At 37.6% G+C, this 19,603-nt stretch overlaps 1 protein-coding gene across 5 annotated transcripts in view; it reads left to right on the forward strand.

Annotated features, from left to right (window-relative positions):
- The window catches only part of SETD2 (SET domain containing 2, histone lysine methyltransferase), a 109,630-nt gene that overhangs the window by 16,886 nt on the left and 73,141 nt on the right, over window positions 1–19,603 (forward strand). For 4 of the 5 annotated variants that reach the window (XR_016021252.1, XR_002136692.3, XM_019724006.3 and 1 more), the window contains exons 2-3: window positions 12,536–12,551; window positions 13,564–17,930. Coding sequence is in view for 3 of the 5 variants with exons in the window: in XM_019724006.3 (XP_019579565.3) it covers window positions 12,536–12,551; window positions 13,564–17,930 (4,383 nt within the window). In the remaining 2 variants the exon portion in view is untranslated. The remainder of the gene's footprint in view (window positions 1–12,535; window positions 12,552–13,563; window positions 17,931–19,603) is intronic. The other variant, XM_088798193.1, reaches the window with a different exon arrangement.

Genomic DNA, 19,603 nt, shown 5'->3' on the forward strand with positions numbered 1-19,603 from the left:
GTATTTGCTGTGCTTAAAAATATTCCACTCAACTTTTGTTCTTATTTTTGCTCAAATTGCCTCATCTCTGACCTTTAGCTTTGACACAGAAGCTTTTTCAGATTGGCTTCTGTGTCCTTTTGCATGAGTCTGGTAATCTTTGTTAACTTCCTTGGCCCTACCTCATTTATACACTTCCTACCTTAGTTCTGGAATAAACTATTTCTTCTGTGAGCCTTTGTTCTCTTTAGTGAAAATTATATTTAGACACCATAGTTTAGACACTACGTAGTCATGCTACTCATGGCTACTGGGTCATGAAATGCTCAGTCTTTTGATCGAACCATAAGAATATGTGTATTTTTTAGAAAAAGAAAACTTTTCAGTTCATACTGACCTTTCCCATTCATATTTAAGAGTTTTCATTTATTTTAAAACTTTTATGCTAAAAATATTGGTTCCTAATGACATTAATGGAATAACTTATTTGCTTTATCTATTTATATATAATAGTTTCATTAGTAATACCAATATTTCTATAACAGACTAGTAAATATAGTTTAAGATTTCTTTATGTTTTTTTGCTCCTGGGATATATTTCAGTAAGGCACATGCAGTCAAAATAGTTTTGTTTAATTTTATTTATGTGTTTATGCCATTACCAGTTTGATGCAGTTCTTTGAATGTCTGGAAATTTTTTGAATGTCTAGAAATCATTTTTTTTTACTTATTTAAAAAATGCAACATTTTACATGATTCCAAAGTACACTAAAAAAATGTTCAAAGAGGTACCGTACAGCTTTCATCCCTCTTCTTCTCTTACCATTTCCTTTTTTTTTTAAGATTTTTTTTTTTTTTTTAATTGGGGAAGGGGAACAGGACTTTATTGGGGAATACTGTGTACTTCCAGGACTTTTTTCCAAGTCAAGTTGTCCTTTCAATCTTAGTTGTGGAGGGTGCTGTTCAGCTTCAAGTTGTTGTCCTTTCAGTCTTAGTTGTGGAGGGCGCAGCTCAGCTCTAGGTCCAGGTGCCGTTACTAGTTGCAGGGGGCGCAGCCCACCATCCCTTGCGGGAGTTGAACCAGCAACCTTGTGGTTGAGAGGACGCGCTCCAACCAACTGAGCCATCCGGGAGGCAGCTCAGCTCAAGGTGCTGTGTTCAATCTTAGTTGCAGGGGGCGGAGCCCACCATCCTTTGCGGGACTCAAGGAATTGAACTGGCAACCTTGTGATTGAGAGCCCACTGGCCCATGTGGGAATCAAACCGGCAGCCTTCGTAGTTAGGAGCTCCAACAGCTTGAGCCACCGGGCCGGCCCCATCATTTCCTTTAACATGTGATCATTAGGTTTCATTTTGGTTGAGTCTTCCATTTTCCATTTTGAAAATATAAGCATACTAAACATACTTTTCTGTGCCTTCCTTTTTTGACTTAATAGTATATTCTGGAGATCATTCCAGAGCAGTATACAGAGATCTTCATCATTACTTTGTAATGCTACATAACTACTCCATTGAATGGGTGGATGTACCAGGTTATTTGCCACTCTATTGATAAACATTTAGGCCATTTCTGGTCTTTGGCTATCACATGGATAACCTTTGCATTTTATTTTAATCTTATTTTCCATATGTGAAGTGGTGAGGGACACTGTATTCAGTGCATTGCAATTCACAGTGATCCTACATCATCAGCCTTATAAGAGTAATTGTTTCAGGGTTTGCTTGTTTGTTTTGTTTTCGTTTTTGTGTGTTTTTTGTTGTTGTTTTTAATACCTACTTTGCCCTACATGTATTAGTTGACTTGAAACCTCTTCCACACCTCAAATGTTAATTTGCTATTTTGGGGGAAGTGCTTAAACTCTTCATAACTACTAGAAAATAAATGATGGCTTTTAAAAAAATTATTATTGCATTTAAGCTTTTGCTCCTCAAGAAAACTGAGTTTCATTCCTTTTCATTCATTTTAGTCTTGTGATAATTTATGCTAAAAACTTTCTGAGTTGCTGTATTCATTGTGTTACCAAAATAAAACACAACCCATGTATATTTTTTAAATTTATAGTTAAAATAGAAAAAAACTTGCTTGTGAAACATGAAAGAATAACATTATTTTCAGAAGCATTTTTAATATTAACACCAAAGTAAGCAGGTATTTATGAAGGAAATATCCTGAATTACCATCTTTGTATTTAAAAAGAGAAAGCTCGTCTTTCTCATGTGCTTAGGTTTTAATCACATCATATGTTTTACTTTCATTGTTTTTATTTTGAAGGTGGATTTTAAAGAGCTGATTTGCATGAAGGTCTATAACCACATGAAGGAACTGACCACTGTCTTTTTTCATGTTTCTGTTTAACGTGGTTAAGCACGAGTACGTAGGACTGGAAGGCTGGCATAAGTACACAGTCTGGTAAAATACAGGGTAGGTGCAGTTTATTAAACATTACCTAGGTGAGCTTATATCCTAGTCTGTCTATAATAAGCCATCTCTCTCAGACACTTGGGAGTCAGTATTCTATACCGCTTTCAGTGGAGTATCGTTTTCATAGAAGAATCTATTCTAAATTAGAGAAAACAAGAGCCCGATGATTTTTTTTACATCCAGTTTAGGAGTTTCCTGTTTAATCCAGGCAGGATTGATGGAGCATCAGGACTCTGGTGTGAACACTTATTACTCTTTCTCCTGATGCGCCCCCTTTCGTTGCTAGACAGGTACATTTACTACGTAGTACACTGAATCAAAGTACTTTCTCTGCAACTTTTTACCCTTTGCTCCCAGTTCTATGTACTAGCTAATAAATATTTGATTTAAAGAGCAAGAGCTCTGCTGTCAAACAACCTGTGGATACTTGTCTTTGCCACTTCACTACCTAGGACTTTAGTTTTCTTCATTTGTGAAATGGGAATACAAATAGTATACCTTCTATAGGTTTGAGAGTCAAATGAGCTAGCTGTATGTAAAGCATTTAACTCAATACCTGAAAAATGGAAGGTATTCTGTTAGCTGCCTGTAATGGTAATGGTGGTCTAGCAGTGGGGGCTATAAGACAATAGTATAATGTGTTCAGGTCACTAAGAACTTACTTGCCCTCTTTGTTGTGATTCATTGTCTAGTACTAAAAATAAATTTCAACATTTATGCACTTCTGTCATTTGAAGGTTATTTGGTAAGGGTGTCTCCTCCCCCACATTTTGCTAATGAGGAAAATAAAATGGTTAATTTAAGAGCTTTAGCTCAAAATAGTGAATACTAGTAGTGAAACTCATTTGCACATATCAGGGCCCTAAAATGTTCAAATTAGTTCACCATGCAGCCTAATTTATGGGTTTTGGAAGAAGCCGATTGCTTTAACAGGAGAACATACTTCACTTTATACAAGTGTTTGTGCGAACTAATTTGGAAGACAAATTCAGAAACAGATTTCAGGTGTGTATACATTGTTAACATTTGGGATGATGATATTCTTACCTTTCCTCACTGCAACTCTACAGGGATACATTTGAGATCGGATACGTTTGTGTACAAATTGATTTTTTGTGTAAAGGAAATAAGTTAGCTTACTATCTTATAGATACTCCACATTAAAATAAAGCTGCAACTATTTTGGGGTATTAAGAATAGTTGATGGGTGTGGCATTTTGGGGGAGAGCTGCTATTTTGACTTATATGTATATATCAGAAATGAAATTCTGTGAGAATATTCTTGCCTAGTAAATGCTGTAATTTTAGTAACATTTGTCTTTATTATCAATTTTTTAAAATTTAATTTATATACATTAGCCTATATCACTAGGGGTTCTCTGTATGTCTGAGATACGACTATGCTAGTTGAAGACGTGGACTTAAAGGACGCGAGAAGCATTGCATGTGTGTATCAAGTCCATTAGCACTAGTTTAGGTTAGCATATCATCCCAAAGTGCTTTGCCTCAAGTTTCCAGGCCTTTGGTAAAAATCATGGCTTTATTATCTATGTAAATCATATATATTATTCATCAGTTTTTTAATTCACTTGTTCTCATGGGTCCTATTTCTTGGATGAGAGTATGGCAAATGTTGTAAATTAATTTATGGTCTGTATGGCTTGTTGTGTCTACAGGACAGTTGTGAGGTGTTTTCCCCCTCTTTCTTTGAGAATTGCCTGAAAGAGAAAGCTAAAACTTGGTACTATTAAGGAATTTCTTTGATTCAAAAAGTAATGAGAATTTATGCTAGGAATGGGAATGGTAAACTCAGGGGAGATTACACATTAATAACAAGATATTGCCTTTGTTTCTTTGTAACTGAAACTCTAGTTGGGAAGGCAGGAACAATGAATGCAAGTAAGTCAAGGGTATATGTGGTTGTCATTCTGCAAAGTACATGGTGTAGGAGTGGAGTTTAGTAGTAGTGTCTGGAATGGTAAGGAAAAGGAGAGGAAAGCGGTACAGTGCTGAGTCCATAGTAGACACTGAGATAAATGACAAGTGAATGAAAGTGAGACTGAAATGGCTGAAAGGATGAAGATGGGTGTGGGGGTGATAATATGTGAGGAAGCTGGGAGAAAGGGAGGAAGATGGTAGAATGAAGAGCAGTATGAAAAATTATTTGCAGTCGAGACTGATCTGTGTTTAAACTTACCATCTTAACTATTGAAATTTCTCCTGAGGAGAAGTATAAAGCAAGCTTAGCTAGATGGGGAGGTGGGAATGATGTTGTGAGTCTAATATTTATTGAGTACTTCCTGTGTCCAAGTAGTGTTTTTAGCACCTAAACGCAGCTGTGAACAAGAAAAACCAAATCCCTGCCCTGAAGGAGCTTGTATTTTAGTGGGAGAAAGCAGGTACTACATTAAAGTGAAACAAGAAAAAACTATCATATTAATAAATGCTGGAAGAAAATAAGGTACTATAAGAATGAGGGGAGAGGGGTGGCCGGTTAGCTCAGTTGGTTAGAGCATGGTGCTGGTAGCACCGAAGTTGCCGGTTCAATCCCTGCATGGCCGCTGTGAGCTGTGCCCTCAAAAACAAATGATGGGAGAATCTCAGAGGAGATAACATTTGAGTTGTCATCTTATTGTTGAGAAGGAGCAGTCTGTCAGACATCTAGGGGGAGTACTACTATATTCTAAGAAGGCGCTTTCAGGTGAAAAGGCCAGAAATTAGCTTGGAATATTAGAGGGACAGAAAGAAAGCCAATGTGGCTAGAACCTGTGGAATGAGGAGGGGGAGGGTCTATGAAAAGAGGTAAGGTCAGAAAGAGAGAGTAAGCAGGTATGTGCCATGATCTGATTTATGCTTTTGAAAGATCAGTTGGCTGTTAATATAAATTCATAATATGTATGCATAGTAACCATCATAATTGGTGTATGCTTGTATGGTGTAATCATCATTCGTTCCGTTTTGACCATGTTGCTTTGAGATAAATAGACATCCAAGTAAGTGCAGAGAGAGGTTAAGTTTGGAAATGTAGAAGTCACCAGTCTACAGATACTTAAAGCCTGGAATCGGGATGAAATGGGGTAGGAGGGAAAAGAGTAGTTGGAGGAGAAGGAAGGCCAAGCAGGGATCAAGTTTTTGGACACGCCAAGGTGAAGACATCTGGTAGAACAGGAAGCACCAACAAATAAGATTAAGGAGGAGGAGCCAGTGAGGGTGGGAGGAAAATAGGAGAATGTGGTCTGTGAAAGCCCAGAAAAGAAATTAACCATTGGCTTTAAGATGCTGGTCCTCCTCCCCTTTTTAAAGTAAGGTATATTAAAAGCTGTTTGACTAATGAGAATGAAGAGAGACACAGAGACACTGCTGATAGAGGGAAAAGAGTGAATAGGAAATGGAAGTCCTTGAGAAGGCAAGAGGAAAGGACCTGAGTAAAGTGGTGGCGTCATCAATGGAGAGTGGTCAGGGAGATAGCAGATGGTAGTGACAGATTTGGGATAGGCATCTAAGGGAGTAAGGTGACTGAGTGGCACAAGTCATAGAGTTAGGAACTGGTAGAGACAGGGTTCCAACCTAGGTATCATTCAAGTTTGACCTTTTTGCTGGGTTACATTGCCATCCTAATATGCAAAGTAATAAGTACTAAAGAAAGTGTGCTTTCATGAAGGAGAATCAGAAAAGTGAGACTAGGTAGAGCTGAAAAAAGAAAATTAAAAAGAAAGCCCCTTATTAGCCTTTTCATGTATGGCAATTATTATTTATTTACCTTGTGTTGTAGTTATTTGGTATACCTCTACGCCATATTACTATTTCAAATACAGTATGAAATTCCTGGTGGGTAAACTTGACATCTCACCTTTATAGAGTTAACACTGTTTCAGAGGGGTAGATCCTTAAATAATTGTTGAACAAATAGCCTTGTGATTGATACGAGTTCTGATACTTATAGTTAACAAGTGTGGTCATTCGGCAATCCATCAGTGGTTATGTGCTACTGAAAGATATGTTCTGATACAGTGTCCACATTTGCCATAAGTCCAACTAACTCATGGTAATTAGCTAGGCCACTTATTCCCTACCAAAACTTTGGCATGCAGAAGGATTAATTCTTTTTAGCAAAGATTTGCAAATGTGTATGACCTTAGGCCAAGCATTAGGTAGATAATATCCTTTGTGATAAAAGTTCTTTCTTTCTTTCTGATGCACTTTTCTATATCCTTGAAGATCTGAGGCATTTTAAGTCTTGAATGTGTGACACTGTAAGTGCTTAAATGGATAAATGTCAAATGATTTCATTGCATTCATTCCAACTTTTTTTTCCCCATGACACAAATGTTTTTATTTGTACTTGTTTGGAAGGAGGTCAAAGATTTAGAAACCTAAAATGGAAAATGAAGGGGAAAAAGGGGAGTGGCTAGAGCTGTGAAATTCTATTTCTTAATGGTGGAGATAATAACTTGGTACATTAGAAAATTTTCCCTGCCAGTATTTCTCCATGACTCTTACTTGGAGCTGGGACGTACAGCCAGCCACCTTTCTTTCAGAGTGTACCTCTGGGCTTAGATATGTTACAAGCAGTGTTATGAAATAGTTTTCAGTTTGTCATAAGTGGCTTCCTTCCTTTCGTTATCAGCCAGTTCTCCTGTATTATCTCTGTATTTTTGTCTCTTCACAACACCCTACCTCTACAATTTCATATTCTATAGGGTCTAGTTTTTATGTAGCATATTCTCATCAATGAGTATGAGTTTAGAAGGATATGGGGTAATTTCTCCAGCTAAGACTATCGGATCTCCCAAGAGTCCACATAGTATTCTTTAAAAAAAAAAAACACACAAATTCCTAAGAGGTGGGGATTCTATGAGGAGATAATAAAAGTTTTTCATATCTGATAATCTTAAATTGAAAAAATAATTTTTAATTTTGAAATAATTTCAGGCTTACAGAATGGTTTCAAAAATAATACAGAGATTTCTTATGTATCCTTTGCCCAGATTCCCCAAATGTGAACATTTTACCACTTACCATTTTCTTTATATATAAATATGCATATATAATACATATATACACGTATACATTTTATATGTACAAATATAAATATATACACACATATTATTTTTTTCTGAAAGTTGCAGACTTTCCTTTTTACCCCATATCCTACAATGTGGATTTCCCCAAAACGGGATATTTTCTCTTATATAGTCACTGTACAATGATCAATATGTCAAGAAATTAACATTGATACAACACTATTTTCTAATCCACAGACCTTAAAAATTACTTTGACCAGTTTGACGTTTTAAAATTTATTTCATTTGAAAAGTACTATTACTTTTCAGTGGTAATTTTCAAGTAAAATAAATTTTAATAGACTAATTTTAGTTTTTTTTAATTTAATTTGTTTTTATTGGGGAATATTGGGGAACAGTGTGTTTTTCCAGGGCCCATCAGCTCCACGTCAAGTCGTTTTCAATTTAGTTGTGGAGAGCACAGCTCAGCTCCAAGTCCAGTCATTTTTAATACTAGTTGCAGGGGGCACGGCCCACCATCCCATGTGGGAATTGAACCGGCAACCTTGTTGTTGAGAGCTCGCGCTTTAACCTACTGAGCCATCCAGCCGCCCTAATTTTAGTTTTTTAAGTCAGTGTTCTTAAATTGGGATCTATTCTTAGATGTCTATTTTTCCACCTTCTAAAAGAGATCCATACATCACTCCAATGTGAGAAACACTGACTCTAAGTATAATATTTGAGGAGTATTTGAGTTTTGGTAAGAAATTTTTAAAAGATTAGGTAGGAGTGAATCTTAAAATCTTTACCTATTAAAATCAAGATAAAGTGCTGTTTCTGACTTGGGGTTCAGGACGTCAATGAACCAAAGACCTTGAATGAGACCTAGGGCCTTACTTTTAGCTTTATGTCTAGGACAGGAATTCCATCTCATCTTAGGTAAGTTCTCATCTAGATCCCTCTAAACATTTCCGATGACAAGCAAGGAAACCTCAGTGCCCTGTACGTGACACATTCATTCCAGTTGCACATGCCTCACATCTTGTTTTTATAGTCAGTAAGCAAGGCCAGCAACTCAGCAGATAATCTGCTGGCGAAGGACTTCAACAAGCACTTCCCGGAAAGAAGAAAATACGAATGACTTACACACGTGAAAAGCTGTTTGCTGGTGGGATTACAGCTGAAGCTACGTCTATAGATGTTGATATGTAATGATTGATAGTCAAGGCTCTAAATGGAGGCAAAAACAAGGTGCAGAAAGTTGTGTTTCCATTTGTGTAGTGTTTTCTCCTTAAAAAGAGATGTGTATGCTCACATATGCACACACTTTTTGGAAGGATGTACAAAGCTTAGCAATAGTTGCCAGTGGGGAGAGAGAGAGAGAGATCTAATTTGAATTGTATTATAAAAATTCCCCTGGGTGTTACTTTTTCAAATAAATAATTAAAAGTGTTCTGCCTTAAAATGAACTAAAATCTGTCATTCTGTATTTCTGTTGGTCACAGGTCCAACTTTTGGAATTGTGTAAAATAAGAATATCTTGTGAGTTTTGTGATATTTTGAAATAAATCACTATGGTCCTGTGTAAGTTGTCTTTTTTCCAAAGTAACCAAAAATACTTCCGTTTAACTGTAACTATATCTTGTGTGACATGGTGTCCAGAATAGCTTCCCTTACTAACTTGTTCATAACAATTTATGTATATTCTTCATATGGCTAAATCTCTCTCACACCAGGCCTTCCTTTGAAAACTTGACTTCTTGTGTCCTAGCCTGAGAGATTGGTTGGTTGATTTTAATAATCATGTCATTCTTTGGTTCTTTGAGTTTGCTATGACTAAAACTCGTAAGTCTTTTCCACATGTGCTCTGTGACCTAATAATGATTTGTCTTTGTGTTGAGGTGGATTAATCAACATTCTTTAAATGAAGTTATTCAGCAAGCTGCAGATCTATATACTGTATGTTTTTGACAGATAATTTGCTGCAGTATTCCTCTGATTTTTCTTCTGTAGTAACTTTTCAAAAGAAGAAATAAGGCCATTCTAGCACGATCTCATACTAGAGAATGAAATGCCTGTTTTTGCATGCGTCCTTACTATTTATAGCGGGGGAACAAGGGGCTCAGTACTTCCATCTCTGGCTTCCATGCCCTTGTTCCATCCACCTTCCTTCAAAAACCCTATTCTTAGTTCTTGACATTATATTATTTACCAAAGCAGGTGTTCTTTTGTTAAAAACAGTTGTGGCTGATTTTTGCTATTAATTGTGGCCGCATAATTTCATTAATTTCTTCAAAAAGGTCTTGTCTCCTTATTGCTGCAAGTCTACTCCTATAGCCATACCTGGGTGCTGTCATCTCTTGGAAATGTACCCCAACTCTCAAATACTATTCTGGCCATAATTTCTAATTCTTTCACCTTCCCCTTCTTCTACTTCTGTTTCTTCTAGTTTCCACCAAATGTATCCCTTGAGGCTGCTGATATCTTGCCCCTCCTACCTGCACCTTCAGATATCACTCCCTTCTCTATCCCTATGGATGTCTAGGTCAAGTCACTTCAACATTCTTGGGAATGCCTTCAATTTGCTCAACCCCTTGCCTTCTACCCTTCTTGTCCCACCCAACTTGCTGGAATAACTCACCAGTTTTTTCCTCTGGTTGCTTCGAGATAACTTAATGCTGCCAGCAGAAGTAGAATAAGTGTGCTGATGAGCTCTATTGTAAATTTGTAATGTCCAACTTTGGGCAGCAACATTGAAGATTATAGTCTGCTTTCATTTTTGTTTCACACAGTTGAATTTCCTTCAAGTCTTTTACCCTGTCTCCTCCCCCAACTTTCAGCTAATGTTGTCAGAGGGAACTAGAGGCCAAAGGGATATACTTGTTATTAATATATTTTGAAACTTAACTATGTCTTCACTCATCTGTATCCCTTTCTCTCAAGACCGTTCCCTCAGTCTCTTGTGATTCCATACCTTTTCTGTGATCTAAACACCTTGTTTGCTCACCTGCTCTATTTATGATGAGGGAGGGAAGCAAGATACAGAATGGCTTATATGCTTTGATTATTATGCTTAAAAAGAAAAACAGATCTCTGTTGAAGTCCCTCCCCCTCCCCACTACACGAAGAAGCTTTAGAAGGCTCTATAGACTGAGGTGTTAAAACCAGTTGTCTTTGGATGGTTTGGATTGGAGACTTTTCCTTTTGCTTGTTTGTAATTTGATTTTTCTCCATTAGCATGAAATGCTTTTATGATGAGAAAAATTTGATGTTTTCCTCCAAATTTTCTATGTGTGCTTATATTCTTTTTATTATAAGCATTTATTTTATTATCAAGTTTGGGATATGTCTTGCCATGTCTGTCAAGCAGTTCTCTGATTTCAGAAATGGACCGTTATTACTCCCCACCCCCAAATCCCACATTTATAATGTTTCTTCAGGCTTTGACCATATGATGACTTTAGTCATAGTTTGTCAGGATTTTCATTTGCTTGTCCGAAGTAGTACTGCTGAGGCTTGGGAAAGGATTTTGGCACCTCAGGATTTCCAGCATTTCGTACGTATGTACTGATACCATGCAGAGAAGCATGAATGCTCTTACATGTCCACCGAAAGAGGAGTACAGATATGACTGACATTCCAAATGCTTGGACTTCCTGGTACCTTTTCTGTTCTTGAAAAAAAATTTACAGGGGTGGCAGGGTAGCTCAGTTGGTTAGAGCATAGTGCGGATAACACCAAGGTTGCCAGTTCGATCCCCACATGGGCCAGTGAGCTGCGCCCTCCTTAAAAAAAGTTTGCATGGTGCTAACTTACTTCAAATCTGGTATGCCATAGGTTGTAAGACACAATTATTTTATCAGTCACTAAGAAAGGAAAAAACTGCCAATTAGGCTATGATGTTATTGATAGTGTGATGCATCCTGCGGGGGTGTTGCATGCGAGGAAAATGTACATCATAGAATCGATGAAATGCAGTTGTTCTAAGATCAGATCACATCTGTGAAATTTTGAGTGGTTTTGGAGCAGAAAAACCATGTTTGACACTGCATTAGGTCCCATCCAGGTATTGTCAGCTGTTTTTTCCGCTTCGTTACTTGGTTTTATATGGCTACCATAGACGCTGGTGAATGGACTCAATTATGGTGGAGTCAGGCCTACATTTGGGGAAAGGGGTTTTGTACACTTCTTTTAAGGGGCATGTAAAACAGATTATTGTACTCCGGTCTTGCCACATAGCCTGAAGGGTGACCTGCTTAAAATATAAATGTGGCTGTCGTAGCCTGAAGCCTTTTTGTAGCTTCCCTTTCTCCAGTGTGCCTCCGCACTCTGCACACCAGACTTTTGGCTTTGGATTCCTGAGTCATTGTGGTTAGAATATAACTGGGAGCTCAGAGAGAGACGTGCTGTAGTGTGGAGCAGAGTGTATACCTTGCATTCAACAAAGGAACTGTTGAATGTGTACCAAAAAAGATTGAAAACCACTAATCCGGATGATAAAATGTTTGTCTTCAGGAGAAATCTGGTCTTTGAAACTGGCAGCTGCCTTCTACTTCACCTAGTTGTTGGCTTTTTTCTGCCTTACACTTTATACTCGGGTAGTATTGAACTCTTCATAGTTTCCTTGCACATATAGTTCTGTGTGTTAATCTCTGTGCCTTTGCCAGAGTCGCCCTATGAATACATTCTTCAAAAACGTATCTATTCTTTTAGGAAGGATTTTTGACATTCCTATCCTTCCGCTAAGCTGAGTTACTTATTTTACTCTTTAGTTTTGCACTGTGCATATTTCTATCCTTGTATTTTACTCCATTATGTTGGAGTTACTTTTGTAACAAAATTATATTTTGTATTTATAGGAAACTAAGTTTCTTAAGGGCAGGGGACTCAGCTTAATTCACCTTTTATCTCCAGCACGTAGCACAGTATCTGATACTATCTCCAATGTGTTTGCTATACTTAAGGTAAAAGGCTGTGAAGGAATGGACAGACTGTATAGCATAAACCTATAGGTTGTAGATATTGTATGTTTTAATAAAAAACAACTTTCATTTCAGTTGATTTTAAGTATTTATGATTTCTTCTTTCTTTTTCTATTCTTTTCCATACTTTCTTGGCTGGATGGCAATAGAGAAGAAGAAAATGAGGTAAGTGTAATTTAATTAGTTATTCAGTGATTATGGGGTTCAAAACATTTAACATTTAGTTATTTTGAATTAGAAATGAAGTACTAGTTTTTGTTTAGTTTTGGCTGTACAGTAACTCATTCCAGTGAGGGATGTTATATATATCAAGAAAATTGTTTTTAAACTTTGATGCTTCCAGAGCTTTAGGCAAGATAAAGGAAGCTGGCAGCTCTGGAGACAGTTTCTTATATATTGAGCTTCCATGTAAAATTTAATTTGAGAAGTGCAATCTGTTTCTTAAAAGTATTTGAATACCATTGCTTTATCATAATGCATATGAAAATATTTACTTTTCCATTTGAATGGTTACTGTATAATTTTAAAAACTGATTTCAGATTTTTACCATGTTGGAGGGAAAACTATTCACTTAATTAGCCGGAGTTGATTAAAGAACATCAGTTAGAAAAATGTTGGCAAGTGTACCATCTTTAATTTAGGCTTGAATTTGTTGCCATGGATTTTTCTGATGTTCTGGTCTATACCCTAGGTTATCTGCATTTAACTTCTAAAACCTACCATTTCCTTTGGTGGTTTGGCAAGTAATGGAGGGAGAAGTCTTCTTCTTAGATTATGCTTTGTAGTTGTCGTCCACAGAGCAGGATTAGACTATAATTCAGCATGGCCCTAGTGTGTGAGGCCCAAGCAGAGACAGTGGTAAAGTGCCAGGGCAAAGTAATTTCCTGGAAGGCAGAAAGGCCTCATTTGGTTACCTCATCTGTAAAATGAGTGAGATGGGAGACATGGGTTGTTGAAACTCGCGTGAGTACTTAGGGATTTACTATACTATTCTCCAAATTTTGGTGTATGTTTGAAAAATTTCATAAAGAGTTTTAAAAAATGCTCATGTAGGCTAGTAAAATGTATACTGTTTGTCATTAAAAAGGACCTTTCATTTCCCTGGCATTTTAAACTATGATGCCATTTGAAAGTAACTTGATTGTAGTAGTAACTGCTTGTTTTGTTCATTTATAGGCAAAGAGTGAAAATGTGCAGAAAACAGGTTTCATCAAAGGACCAATGTTCAAAGGTGTTGTTGCTTCTAGTCGGTTTTTGCCCAAAGGCACCAAGACAAAAGTTAATTTGGAGGAACAGGGACGACAGAAGGTGTCATTCAGCTTCAGCTTTACAAAGAAAACTTTGCAGAACAGGTTTCTAACTGCACTTGGCAATGACAAGCAAAGTGATACTCCAAACTCCCCATCTGTACCTCTTCAAGTAGACTTGACCTCTAAAATTAAAATGGATGTTGGAGATACCTTATCTGTTACAGAAGAATCTTCCCCACCAAAATCAAGGGTAGAATTGGGCAAAATTCATTTTAAGAAACATCTTCTTCATGTAACATCCAGGCCTCTGCTGACTACTACCCCAGCAGTGACATCTCCACCTCCTCCCATAGTAACCTCACCAGCAGTCATGGCAGAATCAACAACTGTAGACTCGCCACCCTCATCTCCACCTCCCCCACCTCCACCTCCCCAAGCCGCAACATCCTCACCACCAGCACCAGTAACAGAGCCAGTGGCCTTGCCACACACACCGATAACAGTTCTGATGACAGCACCAGTCGATGTAGCAGTTAGAGCCCTAAAGGAACCATCGGTTACAATTGTACCAGAATCTTCAGAAGTGGACACTAAGCAGGACACCGTATCGGACAGTTCCGAAGAACACATCATTCAGAATTCAAATGAGCAAGCAGATATTCCCTCACAAAAAGAAGATTCCCATATTGGGAAGGAAGAAGAAATTCCAGATAGTTCTAAGAGTAGTCTGAGCTCTAAAAAAACAGGTTCTAAGAAGAAATCCTCCCAATCAGAAAGCACCTTTCTTGGCTCAGAATCTGATGAAGATTCTGTACGGACTTCCTCAAGTCAGAGATCACATGATTTAAAATTTTCAGCAAGCATTGAAAAGGAAAGAGATTCAAAAAAGAGTTTAGCGCCTTTAAAAAGTGAGGATTTAGGGAAATCTTCACGATCTAAAACAGAAAGAGATGATAAGTATTTTAGCTACTCAAAACTTGAAAGAGATACTCGATATATATCCTCTCGATGTAGATCAGAGAGAGAGCGAAGGCGAAGCAGATCTCGTTCTAGGTCTGACAGAGGCTCTAGAACTAGCTTATCCTATTCCCGGTCAGAACGATCCCATTATTATGACTCTGATCGTCGCTACCATAGGAGTTCCCCTTATCGAGAGAGGACACGCTATTCTCGGCCATATACAGATAACAGGGCACGAGAGAGTTCTGACTCAGAAGATGAGTATAAGAAGACATACTCAAGGCGCACCTCATCTCATTCCTCCTCTTACAGAGACCTAAGGACATCATCGTCCTATTCTAAGTCTGATCGGGACTGCAAAACTGAGTCCTCTTACTTAGAGATGGAGAAAAGAGGAAAACATTCTTTAAAACTAGAAAGAGAATCCAAAAGGACTTCAGAAAATGAAACAGTGAAAAGATGTTGTTCTCCCCCTAATGAACTGGGATTCCGACGGGGGTCATCATATTCCAAGCATGAAAACAGTGCTTCCCGTTATAAATCTACTCCTTCAAAATCTATACCCAAGTCTGATAAATTTAAAAATTCTTTCTGTTGTACAGAATTAAATGAGGAAATCAAACAGTCTCATTCTTTTAGTTTACAGACTCCTTGTTCAAGAGGTAGCGAAGTAAGAATGATTAGTAAAAATCCTGAAAGAAAAAAGACTGGATCTCCATCTCCATCAAATCAATTAAATGATTCACCTACATTTAGAAAGCTAGAAGAATCGCCTATTTTTAAGTCTGAATTTATAGGACATGATAGCCATGGTAGTGTTAAGGAATTAGACTCTTTATCTAAAGTGAAGAATGATCAATTAAGAAGCTACTGTCCCATAGAATTAAATATAAATGGTTCTCCGGGGGCAGAATCTGATTTGGTAACATTTTGCACTTCTAAAACTGACACTGTTTTGATGTCTTCTGATGATAGTGTGACTGGATCGGAGGTATCCCCGTTGGTCAAAGCATGTCTGCTTTCATCAAACGGATTTCAGAATATTAGTAGATGTAAAGAAACAGATTTGGATGATACTTGCATGCAACATAGTAAGTCAGAAAGCCCATTTAGAGAAACAGAACCTCCAGTGTCACCACATCAAGAAAAACTCATGTCTTCTCCAGTCATGGCTATAGATTATTCCAAAACAGTAGTTAAAGAACCGGTTGATTTGAGGGTTTCTTGCTGTAAAACCAAAGATTCAGATGTATACTGTACTTCAAATGACAACAACCCTTCTTTGTGTCATTCCGAAGCTGAAGATATTGAGCCTTCAGTTACGAAGATTTCTTCAAATAGCTTTACGAATGTGCATTTGAAATCAAAAACAGTTATATGTGATAACAGTAATCTGACAGATCAGCACTCGAAATTTGCATGTGAAGAATATAAGCAGAGTGTTGGTAGCACTAGTTCAGCTTCTGTTAATCATTTTGATGATTTATATCAACCAATAGGGAGTTCAGACATTGCTTCATCTCTTCAGAGTCTTCCACCAGGAATAAAAGTGGACAGTTTAACTCTCTTACAATGTGGAGAGAACGCATCTCCAGTTTTGGATGCTGTGCTGAAGAGTAAAAGCACAGAGTTTTTGAAGCATGCAGAAAAAGAAATAATAGTAGAAGTAGGTAGTGGCCTACCTGATTCAGGAACAGGATTTGCTTCCTGGGAAAACCGGCATAATAATGGGTTACCTGGGAAATGTGTGCATGAGGCTGAAGAAGAAGGGAATTCCATTTTGCCCGATAAAAGAGGAAGACCAGAACTCTCTTTTGATGAAGAAGGAGGAAGAGTACATGAACACACCTCTGATGATTCAGAAGTTGTATTTTCTTCTTGCGATTTGAATTTAACCATGGAAGACAGTGACTGTGTAACATACACCTTAAAATGTGACAGTAGTGGTCATGCCTCAGAGATTGTGTCTACTGTTCATGAAGATTATTCTGGTTCCTCTGAAAGTTCAAGTGATGAAAGTGATTCGGAAGATACAGATTCTGATGATAGCAGTATGCCAAGAAACCGTCTTCAGTCAGTCGTGGTTGTGCCAAAGAATTCTACTTTGCCCATGGAAGAAACAAGTCCTTGTTCTTCTCGGAGCAGTCAAAGTTACAGACACTATTCTGACCATTGGGAAGATGAGAGATTGGAGTCAAGGAGACATTCATATGAGGAAAAATTTGAGAGCATAGCAAGTAAAGCCTGTCCTCAGACTGAGAAGTTCTTCCTTCATAAAGGAACAGAGAAGAATCCAGAAGTTTCTTTTACACAGCCTTGCAGAAAACAAATTGATAAGCACATGCCTGAAATTGCTCATCCTCAGAGTGATGGGGTTGACAGTACAAGTCACACTGATGTGAGATGTGACCCTCTAGGTCATTCAAATTCTGAGGAAACAGTGGAAGCCAAAATAGCTTCTAGGCAGCAAGAAGAGTTGCCGGTTTATTCTGATGATTTTGAAGATGTCCCAAGTAAGTGTCGGCAACAGACCACTTTCCCTAATAGGCCAGATAGTAGACTGGGAAGAACGGAGCTGAATTTTTCTTCCTCTTACGAGATCTCCCGAGTGGATGGCTTCCATTCATCGGAAGAGCTCAGAAACCTAGGGTGGGACTTCCCTCAGCAAGAGAAGCCTACCACCACCTATCAGCAGCCTGACAGCAGCTATGGAGCCTGTGGTGGACACAAGTATCACCAAAGTGCAGATCAGTATGGTGGGACACGTAATTACTGGCAAGGCAACGGCTACTGGGATCCAAGGTCAGCAGGCAGACCTCCTGGCACGGGGGTTGTGTATGATCGAATTCAAGGGCAGGTGCCAGATTCCTTAACAGATGACCGTGAAGAGGAAGAGAATTGGGATCAGCGTGGGGGACCTCACTTTTCAAGCCAGTCCAGTAAATTTTTCTCATCCCTTCAGAAGGACAAGGGATCAGTGCAAGCACCTGAAATAAGCAGCAATTCTATTAAGGACTCTTTAGCTGTGAATGAAAAGAAAGATCTTTCAAAAAACTTAGAAAAAAGTGATATGAAAGATAGAGGGCCTCCTAAAAAAAGGAGGCAGGAATTGGAGAGTGATTCTGAAAGTGATGGTGAGCTTCAGGACAGAAAGAAAGTTAGAGTGGAGATAGAGCAGGGGGAGACCACAGTGGCCCCAGGATCAGCGCTGATTGGGCCTTCATGTGTCATGGAGGACTTCAGGGACCCACAGCGATGGAAGGAATGTGCCAAGCAAGGGAAGATGCCTTGTTACTTTGATCTGATTGAAGAAAATGTTTATTTAACAGAAAGGTAAGCCTGATTAATAATTATCCGACAAATTTTAACCTTTTTTAAAAATTAGCTTTCAGAATATATGAGCTTAATTGTATGAAATTGTGTGATAAAATATAAATTGAAAAATCTAAAAAGTGTACTTACCTATTTGGATTTAATGGCATAAAATCCCTCCCCCAATTTTATTTTTACCAGGAAAGGGATGTCTAATTCTTTTTGTCTCATTATCTCTTTGGTGCTAAAAGTATAACATCAGCCAGCCCAGTTTTTCTTAAATTCCTTTTACATGTGAAACTGTGACAGAAAATGAAACAAAACCCCAGCAAAGTTAGTCTGCGTTTAGAGAAGAAAAAAATAATGTTGGATTTTTTTCCTTTTCAAAAATGTTCAGAAGGAAGTATCTTTAGGTATTTTATAAAGCTGGAATTAGACTTGAACATGGTTTTCTTTTGTCAGGTTTTTTAAGTCTATTGCTAATGGATTAAATTTGGCAATAGCATAACAAATGTTTTAGAAATAAATGGTAAAATGGTTTACCACAAATTCCCAACCTGAAAAAAGGTGTGAGACTAGGAGTCATGAAAACTAATTCCTCTGCAGCAGCGCTTCTCAGTCTGCTTTCTTTGAACTCTTCTCGATGATAATCTCATTTTCCCAGTATAAGTGTGTGTTGAATATGCCTTTTTAAAAATCTCCTAACTAGTAGTCTCCTAACTACCCACTTCCTCCTTTTGGAAATTTCTTCTCTAGTTTAGAATCAACTTAGCCATCCCCTTTAAGTATTCAAAAAAAGGTTTAATGAAATTTTCCACTGTGGATAAGATAAAAAAGACTTCATTTTAAAGTTAAGTCCCATCAGAAGTTTTTCCTATTTAAAAATAATCTTTTTTCTTTATGATGTAGAGAGCTTCTTACAGTTACATTCAGTTACATCTATTTGTAAATTAGCTTTAAATTCAAAATATTGAACAGGTAGTACTCTTTAGGAATTGTGTGAGTAGAATGATGCAACTTAACAGGGTCTTTGTAAAAGAATAGAAATGAAATTAAGCAACCCAATCCCCTAGGTTTTATTCGCCAATGAGATTCAGATACATATAAGACTGTGCATACAGATTTGGTTGGTTGGCCTTTTTGGAGTCGGAAGCATTTGTACATATTCAGCACTTTTAAGTGCCCGTCGTTATATGCTGGGCATCTAGGAGCCACCAAAAAGACAAATTATTGTAAAATAGTATGTAACAGAGTGAAAAGAAATTTTTTTTTCTTATGTCTAATGAAAATAGACTTACCTGAAAATAAATCTGTGCCCATTAGTCCTAATCTGACCTTCTGGAGCAATACAAAATAAAGCTACTGCTGATTCTTCGAAATTATAGCTCTTTAAGTACTTGTAAGTAGATATTTTGTTTATCTTTAGTCATCCTCAGGCTAAGCATATTCATACACTCATTAATGAATTGTATCTTTCATTGATGCAGATGAATTATTTTTGTTGCTCAAAGTTAGTTGAAACTATCATGACACTCTGTAGGTACTTTATAATATAAACTAGTACTGTAATAGAACATATGTTGAAGATGAAAGCAGATTAAGGAGTTTTAAGAGAGAGCAGCTGTGCTGTTTACTATCTGATAGTTGAAGAGTAAGTCATAGTTCCCTTATGTTAAAAAGGAGATCTTATTTGA

This window comes from Rhinolophus sinicus, chromosome 5 (genome assembly GCF_057876585.1).
Source record: "Rhinolophus sinicus isolate RSI-liver-muscle chromosome 5, RSI-T2T, whole genome shotgun sequence".
In the NCBI taxonomy this organism is placed as follows: Eukaryota; Metazoa; Chordata; class Mammalia; order Chiroptera; family Rhinolophidae; genus Rhinolophus; species Rhinolophus sinicus.